Source organism: Ammodytes marinus (genome assembly GCF_949987685.1).
Source record: "Ammodytes marinus genome assembly, chromosome: 21".
In the NCBI taxonomy this organism is placed as follows: domain Eukaryota; kingdom Metazoa; phylum Chordata; class Actinopteri; order Uranoscopiformes; family Ammodytidae; genus Ammodytes; species Ammodytes marinus.
The window spans coordinates 12,526,987-12,538,095 of record NC_137225.1 but is presented as its reverse complement, the minus strand read 5'-3'; the positions used below and the strand labels follow the sequence as shown (position 1 = coordinate 12,538,095).

General features: G+C 41.9%; 1 protein-coding gene across 2 annotated transcripts in view; it reads right to left on the bottom strand.

The window, feature by feature from the left end:
* Positions 1–1,236: 1,236 nt before the first annotated feature.
* The window catches only part of mmp16a (matrix metallopeptidase 16a (membrane-inserted)), a 72,902-nt gene continuing 63,029 nt past the window's right edge, over positions 1,237–11,109 (bottom strand). For both annotated transcript variants that reach the window (XM_080050383.1, XM_080050384.1), the window contains 3 exons: positions 8,345–8,495; positions 7,594–7,709; positions 1,237–4,371 (listed from right to left, as the gene is read on the bottom strand). In XM_080050383.1, coding sequence (XP_079906509.1) covers positions 4,037–4,371; positions 7,594–7,709; positions 8,345–8,495 — 602 coding nt within the window. In that variant the 3' untranslated portion in view covers positions 1,237–4,036. The remainder of the gene's footprint in view (positions 4,372–7,593; positions 7,710–8,344; positions 8,496–11,109) is intronic.

The window sequence follows — 11,109 nt, the reverse complement described above, 5'->3', positions numbered from 1 at the left end:
ATCATGCCACCCAAAAATACCACAGCACACAATACTAGAAGCCAGCCGAGCTCTCAGGTCCAGATCCATATGTATATAGTTTTCTCAAATGCTATTTGTTTAATGTTTTTCTTTCTTTCTGCTGGCTAAGTCAATCTGTTGAAAGTTTACTGCAGTTTCAGCAGTGTCCCTATGTGCTGTATGTTGGCCCTCTGTCTGCACTGTTTGTACAAGATGGTAGGACACAGGTTTCAGCCAAGTTTCAAGATGATTCAAGTCTGGCTAAAATCACCCGTCCATTTAAATATTAAAACATATTGTGTATTTAAAGGAAAAAAATACATTCACAGGGAAAACATTTGAAATACTCCTTTTTGGTCTCAGCTGACTGGATTGCCATGTTTGATTAACAGAAACTGGCAGGCTGAGCCCCAGCAGGGGAACGAGACAAAACAAACGTGCTCTTTAACCTACATGCCATGGGCAGACAACGTGTTGTTATTGATATTGAAGAGGAAGTTCCACACCACCAGCATCTAACTGGACTGAAGAGACATTTGTCAGTATGTTTACATGCTGTTTAATGTGCTGCAGCTGAGCAGGTAATTAGATAGCCCGTTCACTGTTAGCAGTCCACTTTCCCAGTGAATGTTTGTTTAGTGGCTTGTCCCTTTTTGGTTTCTGAAAAACAGGACAAGAGGTAATGTGGTACAGCTATCCATGGTGCCTAGATGGTAAGTCCAAATAGCTTGACTTATCCCCTGATTTTTACTCTAGCATCTAAGGCAGTGGTGTCAAACATACGGCCCGCGGGCAGGAGATGATTTAATCCGGCCCGCGACTTGTAGAGCACACATTTATGAGCATTTAAAAAAAAGTAACTCTCTTGCCCATTCCTGTGAGGAGATATGAATTTTTAAAGAAATAGCCGCTAGGGGGAGCTATTAATGTTTCCTCCAGTGCTTTATGGCAAAGTAAAAACCAAAAAAATGAATAAAACTATTTTTATTTTTAGTGCTGAACAATTAATGTACAAGCAAGCGCGATGTGTCTGCGGCTCTGCGCGCGTGAAACGAGCAGGAGCATGCTAGTGTAGGCCTACAAGATTTATTTCCTAATTTTCCATGCTGCTTTATTTTTATGTTTTAAATTGGGAAAAACAAATTCCAAAACAACCAATAACCTCTGTATTTAAAAATAAATCAAAACAGTAGAAGTTGCACTTTTATTTAATTTTATTTTGTACTGTCTGCATGTTTGCACAAAATGTGTCCCTGTACATATAGTAAACACAATTGGACAACTGTAAGGTCAGTGTCTGTTGTATTTTGTATTTGTGTATTCAAATAAACAGTTTATTTCATTAGTGCGTATTGGCATCTTTGAGCAAAATACCCCCCAAAGTTTTGCTGCGGCGCTGCGCGCCGCACCTCCTATTCCCATGGCCAGCAGCAACATTTACTAAGACATTTCCTGGGGGGTACAGAGATCCCTTGTGATCCATGATAATGTAGGTTAAAATGTAGGCTGAGTGATAAAGCATATTACTGAAAAACAAAGCTAGAGATTTGGAGTTGACATAGTATGTACGTTATTTTGCCATTATTTTACTGGTCCGGCCCACTTGAGATCAGAGAGGCTGTATGTGGCCCTCGAACCAAAATGAGTTTGACACCCCTGATCTAAGGTATAATTTTAATTGTTCCAATCCGTCATCAGCCCGAATAGCAAATGTTGGAATGCTAACCTAAGACAGTGAACATGTCGAACGTAAAACCTGATAAAAATGGGTTTCTTGGCTTTGTTGTCATGGTTTCCTCAATAGATATAATAATTTGATTACTTTTCTTGGTATCTTTCACTCAATCATCACTAGATCAAATGGCTGGCACACATGGGTGCTTTATGTCAACTTCTGAGTGAACTTAAGATCAGATTTCACATCCAAGCTTCATCTTCTCGACATTATTCAAACCAAACGGACAAACCAAACACACTCAAGCAAGCACTCAGCAAACACATACGTGGCGAACACATGTCAAAATAGCACGGACCGGCATTGAACATACATACCTCTACATACAGGTTAAAAGAAGAGCAAAGAGTTCATAGGCAGCTCTTAATCATATATTGATCAATTTATTCATTCTGTCAGGACACATTTCCCCGTTGTCCCAAAAGTCTTACACAAAGAAGTCATTGTGAGATGTCCAATTTGTTTTGACCGGAAAACAGGAAAAGCAAGAAAAAAAAACAGTATGCGATCATGGAAACAGACACACATTCAAAGACTGCTCGTCATGACAGTTGCGGACGATTTTGATTTTACAATTACCGAGATCAGGTCTTCCAAAGATTTCCCAACTGTACCACTAGAATCATTTGAAAGAAGTTGTCATGATGTCATTGTACCTGGAAGTAAGAAAAGAGTGCTTTGGGGACGGAGGGGTGGAGGGGAGGGTGGGACACTTAAAACGTACAAAAATAAATGCAAAACAGTATTTTCAAGAGGAAAATTCTTCCTCAGCGTTTGAGGGGTTCCGATGTACAGTAAATGCTTGCATGCACGTTGATACAGGCACTAATCTTGACTTGGTGTCTCACTTTGTGGGTCCTCAGTCAGGAGGAGACAAGAGCATTCTTGGAACTGTGAGCTCTCTCAAACAAGGCAGTCAACAGGATTCTTCTTTTCTTTTTCTTTTTTTTTTAAACGTAAGTCCATTCACAAATTTTTTGGATGCACATTCCTTTAAAACTGAGGGGAATATGGGCCGAGGACAAAAAGTAACAACAGCAAATGATAAAAGTAACAGTGACAAATATCTTAACACAGAAAAAATAGTGGCTTAGCTCCAGAACGTTCCGACATCTTTTCACGATACAATACATTACTCTTAATACAGGCTGACCCTACTGTATTTTCTGCCCAGAATGGCTCAGCAAGCCAGTGCTGAGACTTCTGGGTTAGGTAATAAAATCCAGAAAAAAACTTTATCACAGGAAACACTCAATTAGCCTCCTTTACAAAAAAACAAACAAACAAAAAGCGATATACAAATAAAAAAACAAAAGAACAACAACTCCATGAAGAGCAAAACCAAGCACAAGTAATATGATCTATAATTAAGGCGAGTTAAAATATTGCAGAATAATTTGGCCCCTGTGTCTCAAACAGACTGCCACAACAGTCAGAGTTCCCGACTCGTAATCGCCCCGCAAGGATCCGGAGAAGGGAAGAAAGGATGAACCGCAATGAGAAGGGAAATAAACAAGAAAGAAAGAAAATGTGATCCTCTTTGGAGAGAAATCGATTGTATTTGGTTTAGTTTGGTCTCTTCCTCAGGAGCGCGTTAAAGGGAACAGTGAGGACTTTTTCTTTCAAAAGAATTCAAATAAAAAATTTGAAATTAAAAAAGTTTAGAAAAATAATAATAAAACAGAACAGAAAAGGGGTTTAAGATTGTTAATGTGTTTAACTTGTGTTTATCTGAGACTGTTTGAAGCGCCGGGGAGCATTCAGGTTCAGAAAATATAAAACTGTCGTTTTTTTTTATCAACGACTTGATATGAGAGATGACAATGCAGTGCCCTGTGGGAAGGATGCGTGTCCCCCTGTAAAAGTCCTCTTTCTGATTAAGAGCAGTCGGGCAAAGAAGAAATAAAATAGGAATGGGGTATCGGACGTCAAGTTTCTGAGATACAAAGTGATGCCGACCTTTGCTGACGATGTTTTTTTTTTTTTTTACCGGGACTGAAGCTCATTTCAGACAAAGCTCTCCCCATAAATTGTTCCTCTGCTTCCCCTGTTTGTTAAAAAGGCTGGGGGTTAAGCAGAGTCAATAGTAACGTCATGGGGGGTGGGGAGGTCACTTTAATGTGTGAGGGGGGCTGTCTGAGCGAAAGGTCTCAGATTACCAAAAAAGGAGGAGGAGGAGGGGTGGCTGTGTGAGTTTATACTAAAGATGTCCAAAGTCCACTGTCCCCCTCCCCTCTGTGAATATGGGAGCTGTAGTCCTGTTTTCACCAGTCTCTCCCCCCACCTTCTCATCTCTCAGCCTCAGACCCATTCCTGCATGGAGCGTTTGCAGTACAGTATGTGGCGTGGCGTGCCCTTCCTCTTGAACTGCACCACGGTGTAGATGAGCACCAGCAGACACAGCGCCAGCACACAGGGGATTACTATGGCGATGGCCTTCACCGTGTTGGCCTCGTTGTCCAGCTCGATCACCACGTCCGTGTTGCCGTCATCGGCGGGCGGCCGCCCCGGGTCGATTGGCGTCAGCTCGCAGCCCATGAAGTCCTTCAGCATAGAGCGCGGGTAGCCCGGCTCAACGCGCAGTAACTGGTTGTTGAACTTCCAGTACTCCTTACCCTTGTAGAAGTAGGTGAAACCTGAGCGAAAGGGGAAACACAGAAGAAACAGAAAAAAACTTCTAAGTACATTGGTATGTTTTACTGCCCTCAAGGTCTGTTTCACCTCTGATCACACCAAGTCAGAGGATGATGTCATAGGTGTGCTGTGCTGCACATGTTACCACACCCAACAGTGATGTCACAGCGTACTAGCACAAGCTGAGGTACACTTCTGAAATCACTGCAACAAAAACAAGAATTACAGCCACTCTTTAAAAGTTGAGTAAATAGAATTAGAATCAAGGATATCTGGAAAACATCACTTTCTTTTCTAAATAAGGAATGACACTTTGTTTCAAGGGAAGCAACAACAGCAGACTTTGGCTTGGGGCAGCCACCTTTCCCATCATTAGAAAGAATACAATAGAAAAGATAATTCAACTGAAATTAAGTGAGAAAAGCCTCTATATGGTTAAACAAGTGCACCTCAAAGTGAGTGATGCTCTCTGCTGTTGATATATTGTTTCCATTTCAGCTCTATTGCTCAGCTGAGGTGGATCCAACTGTCCCTCAGGACTAATTATCTCCGGTCAAAAAAGAGAAAACACATCCAGCCAGCAGCCAAACCCCACAGCTAATATAATCACCCCAACAACAGCTCAACAAAAGTGAACCAAGTTTGACAGTTTTATTTATTTTTTATGGGAATGTGGGGCCCGATGTCACACAAATTCAAAAGTCTACATTTTTGGATTTAAAAGGTGAGGGCTTTTTCTCGTGGGTCTCTCTGTGTTTGTATCGACAGCAATGAAAATGATGAATATAATAATGATGATATTTTTTATTCTATTAGACACACAGACCCAATTCCAGCTAGCATCTTGACAATGAATACATTCTAACATAACAATATCAGGTTTGAAAGAAAAAAAATTGTGAATTACATTTGAGCCATGATAATAATATATTAGGGTTGCCACTAAACTTGGCTGCCTCCCACGAGTCCCTGTCCCTGAAACGCTTGTTGGGAAAATATATATGCTGTGTAAAATTGAGCTTGACATCTCGGGTGCATTCTCAAGCTCTCTCACTTGCCTCCCCTTTACACTTTGTTTCCCACAATTTATTATTTAGGAACACTCTTCTCTTTGAAAGCAGGGGAGGAAGGGCTCTACATTTCCAGTCAGAGGGCCAGGGCCTCGCAAATCACTTGGAAGGTGAAGGTGTTTCTGGTAGGGAAGTGAAGAAGCAAAGGACGAGGCTTTAAAATATTCATGTAGGAAGGAGAGGACGCGGTCAAATAGCAAGCAGACCTCTGCAAGGGATCCAAAGACTTGGATCGGTGTTGTCCCTTTGCACAGTTTCTCCTATACTTTTGGGGACAATCACCGTTTATAGGATGTATTTACAACCAATCATCTCTAATATTTCTTTCCAGTGTTCTTCCATATCTGTAAAAAAAAAAAAAAAAAAACACAAAGTATATGGGTGTTAACAAAGTCTTAAGCTGTCTGATAGCAGCAAACCCAATTAAAATTTCTATCTCTGTAATAAGTAATTATTTTTAATGATTATAAACGTTTTCCAGCGCCCAGCAGACTGTGTGCCTACAGAATTTTACAACATATTTATTTTTGGGGAAAACCACCCACTGTCTTTCATGCGGATTGAAGATTGAGCCAAGAGGTGATTAGCTTAGCCAAATAATTAGCTTAGAAAGACTGGAAGCAGGGCTAAGTAGCTAACTTGGCTCGGTTTATAGAATTTCACAAATTAACTATTTTTATCTCTTACACTGTGTCATTAAAAGGAAAGTATTATAGTGCTATAAGTATTTGACTGCTCCCAAACAAACTAAGCACTAAAGTGAAAAAGTAAAACCAAAATTTGTCTATTTGACTTTTAATAGCTGGTAGGCTCATTTTAATCTTTGGAGCTAGCCAAGCCAGCTTTTCCCCCTGCTTCCAGTCTATATGCTAAGCTATGCTTGTTGCCTCCTTTAAAAGTAACACACACGTGTCCTCCATCCAAATGAGAGACTTGAATAGGCAAGGAGTTGAAAAAGTAGTTTGCATCACCAGGAGGCACAGCTTGGTGCTCAATGATGACCTGCAGCATGTGGGTGTGTACGCAACCAAACACAACCCACACACACAACACCTTCCATACTCATACATTTAGAGTTCAGCTGAGTATTGTTATTAGCTGTAATAATATAACCATCCGTGGTATTTCATGAGGCAACGGTAGGTGGGGTTACAAAAACATACAGTACTGTGGCGATCATGGATAGTAAGAGAGGGGAGGGAGGAGGAGCTGGTGAGATAGCATGAGCTATTGTGGGTTAGGGGCAGGTCAACATCACCCAGGGGTGAAATGGAAATGTGTTGACTCACACACGCTATCATGGGCAGTAGCGGGCGCACACAATTATACCTGGTTATCTGGGTCAATGTTAGGAGCGCGCCACTTGACACACTGTCGACAGCAAACAGCAAGCCCGCTAAATAAATGCAGCCCTTCATATAACACATACATACAAGAAGAAACATAGCAACACGCATCAATCCGCCCTTCATGCTCCGATTGATGCCTGCAGACACGCCCGGCTACACAGATCTGGCAGCAGATCCACGGCGCAGATGGCCCCGAGTCTTCAGCACCACCTGCCCTGCTTTTTCCATCCCAATCGATGCCAAGACCAGGCCCAAAGCCCACCTGGCACAAAACATCCAATGGGAGAAGCGTTCTCCCTCCTCACACTACCTGACTGGCCAATGGGTGAGCTCTCTGAGTGCTCTAAATCCCGCCTCCCCACCCTTGGCGAGGGCCAACTGGCTTCAACCGGAATGAGTGCCCAGCGGTGGTCTTGTCCTTTCTGCTTTCCACAATCCTGCTCCAACTGGGACTTATGGCACACTGACTGATTATAGAACATTCAGCTTGTGAAACAATTGAGAACAGAAAAAGAATTTAAAAAAAGGAGGCATTTCTGGAATATATTACCTTTTCTCATCTTCCATTCGCTACAAACGCACACATCAGTCTATCAGTCCTTTTCTCCTGATATTGTGTGATTTAGAGTATGGAAGCGTGCCACCCTCTAAGAATCAGTCTAGTAACTGGGGCAAATTTTAATCAATGCTACCCTGGCTTACCTCCCGCATGGCGCAAGCCAGTGACCAGCTGAAATCAATGCTGCCTGGCACGCAAACTGTGCTGTTATTGCCAAATCAGAGTATCATGCAAGACAAAGCGTACCATTGGCTTTGTCCACGAAGGCCCCCTGTGGCGAATCAGGCACACCTCTCCACACTGTGACGGGCTTTGGATAGCCGGGGTCCATGGTTCTCATTTCCTCGTTGTAGCGCCAGTACCTAAACAGGAACAAATGATGAGCCGCGGGAAGACATAGCAGGTCCTGTATGTCTATGAATGCAGGGGTAATAATGGCTGGAACTGAAAACAGATGGTGTTTTATGCTCATATCTTGTATCTCAATGCCACATGTCGGAATAGCTTAGCACTTACTGCTGCTTCCACTTTAACCATTCCGTCTCCCATCGCAAATCCCCCAACTTTATGAGACTGTAATATTAAATTGTAAATCAGACGCAATGACCCTGTGTCACCAGACAGGTTGAATAGCACTCTACTACCGCCATCACTGAGGGAATAGCTTTTCCAAGAACAGTGTTTTTATTTTTGGAATGATTAGAAAAATACTGCCATCTGCTTTTGGAATCTATTGGTTAAGTCTGTGTGATTAATTGTGAACTTTAAAATAGGAACAGCAAAAAATAGCTTTAAGCTAACTTTTGTAAATGGAAACATTTACAATATTGTGCTTGTTCCTTACAAATGATAGAACATGGTGAAACATTTAGAGACGCTTGTATCTGCGGTTCTGAAATAAGTCATTGGATTGGGTCTGCGGACAAAAAATATGAGTTGCTGTTTCAGTGGACTTGAATAATTCTTTAAAGTTTGTTATCGATTATGATGTACCCACCTGTCCCCTTTAAAGAAATAGGTTTTTGCCACGTCCTCCCACCACACGGCTGTTTCAATGCTTTGGGCCGGCATGCCGTGGCCGAACTGGGTGATGTCCTTGGGGTATCCGGTCTGCAGCACTGTGTCCTTAAACACCCAGAACTGTTTCCCTGCAACATCAAGAAAGAGAATTGGAGAATGGACCAAATAAATTAGATGGAGAAGGACAGGTTACAGCCGGGATTAGCCTCCGGGAGCCGCACACTGAGGTTTACAAGGACTGATACGAGCCTTGTAACAAATGGCAGGCAATAAACAGTTGCAGTTTTGATGTTGATGTTTCCCTTATTTAAAAATAAGACAAAGACATGGTTACATGGTTCTCTCCTTGGCCTTACTTAGAGGCACTCTGGGAACTTTTTAGTGCTGGCAAACTGAGCCAGTAACTGCTCAGCTGAGATAAAAAAGAAACTGCAAAGACCCTTGTGGGAAAATTGGCGACACATTAAAATATACATATTTTTTAAGTTTACAAGCCTTAAGGAGCCAAGCAAATACCTTAACATTTGAATATCTTCTGGAAAGCTGTGGTAAAGTTGGGTTGGGTAAAGTTACAAAACAGAAAAAGAAAACATGCAATGTGCCCTTAGCCTCTGGAAACCTGGTCTGATATAGATATATGATATCAACGTTGTGTGTCTTAATAAGCTTTTAGCATTTGGGCGTGGCCATATCAAGCGGTCTCCGTGGCAACCTTCAATGGTTTAATAGAATGTTCGGGCAGATAACTGCTGTGATTGGTTAAAATGACTTATTTTGTCACAAGAACCAGAGCACAGCCCGCCTCACCTAAACCGAATTTCTGCGAAGTTTATCAGGCCCAGATAACAATATCTTTCATTTGGATTGGTAATTATTCAAAACATTTCCTTACTCATTTCAGAAATACCATCATGCAACCTAATCCCTAAATGACATAGTTAGAAAAAGTTTTGTGGATTTTGGTTTGCAGGGGCTTTAAAAAAAAGGAAAGGAAATGAGATGTTGTGTGATTTCTCTTTGAACCCTCCTTCCCTATTTCCTGTGGAGTAATTAGGTTAAACAGCACGTTGATGACACAGTGTGACCCGGGGAAGTGCCGTTCTATGTCACCAGTGGAGGCTGAGGGCGTTAGCAGGAGGAAGTGCGGGCGGTTTGGAAGAATAGCGCGTTACGACAAAGGAGAGAAACAAAGGCGGAATGACGAAGGCAGCGAGAGGAAAGAAACAAAGGATGTCAAATATTTTGGCTTATCATTCCGATCACACTTGCAGTTTTCTCTTTTTTTTATTTATCTCAAATACATTTTGCATGATTAATCATTGAAATGAGTCCCTACGGCTGTCAACATTCACTATTCACTGCAGGGGGGGGAACTATATTCATCACAAAGACTATGCATATGAAAATATCAGCAAAGCAGTAAATACTTTCCAACACAGTCTTTCAATCATCTCAGGACTGACAGGAATAAACCCAGGATCGAAATCCCTCAGGTGGGGATGTGTGTTTTGTTGGATGGAAACTGAGTGAGGAAAAAAATAAAATAAAAAATGGGGCTGACACGTTAGGGGGAAAACATGGATGGTGTGTGTGACTTTTTCGCAGATGGGGAAACTGGAAGAGGATAAATATACAACACGCTCTCTCCCTGGTGTCCGACTAGAACCCAGTGACTGACAGAACGTTAAAGAACATTTGTGAGGGTCAGCTTGAAGATGACCTGAACTCCCCATCCCCCCCTTTATTTGAACAAATACAGGAAATGGGTGTGAAATAAAGCAGACATAACCCCAGAGATATTGGCACTCATTCTTTAGGCTTCATAAAGGGCTAAATAGCAGACATCCATCCCGCTAAAATAAGTATTTACACTGTATGGAAGGAGGTGAAAGAGGGGAGATGTATTAAGGAAACGAACTCTAGGACTAGGAGTCTTGGCTGTGTGGAAGTAAAATGAAGTGGCCTCTTTTTGGAGAGGAAATTCCTGTCATTTCAACCTCTTTCTCCTCGTGCTCACCTCATTCTGGGTCACACTTCCTCTGGCCCTGACTCAAACACAAACACCACCACACCCGCAGATGAATAAGAGTCCCCCGTTCCCCAAAGAAAATAACTTGAACACAACAAAAACAAAAATATCCATTCTCTCTATCGCACATATATTGGGATTCTTTTCTATTTCTTTTCTTTTCTGGAAATGGGAGTTGCATACCCCTCCACATGAATGTCTGTCTTGGTCTACAGAGCTGTGAGGGCTGCTTTGATGTGCTGTAGTGGCAGCTCCGGCATCTGCTGCAGTGTAGCCACTAATCCCCTGGCTCGCTCTCTCCACACTGTATGAAGAGTGATATATAGGATGAGGATTTGTTCCAAAGAGAGTGCCCTCCTCCTAACACAGGCCACACACAAACACATACGTGTGTACTAATATCGTCATGCATGATCATATGTGCACACACACTTCTTAAGTCCCCAGTGTGACCCTGAAGTCACATGACTTCATTTTTCAAGGATTTTGTTCATGACCTAAATCTTTGTTTCTGATTTGTCAGTTTTTTTTTTTGATTGCCAAAAGGTTTGTAATATACATGGTGGTATATTCAAATTGATTCAGAGATATTCATGATTGCTTTTCCTCAGTTCTTTCTGATAAAACCTACTAGCATCAGTCGAACAAAGTTCGCAGTCCTCGGCTAGAAATGAGAAGCCTGCTTCAGTTTTTTGTGACATCAGAGACCCACT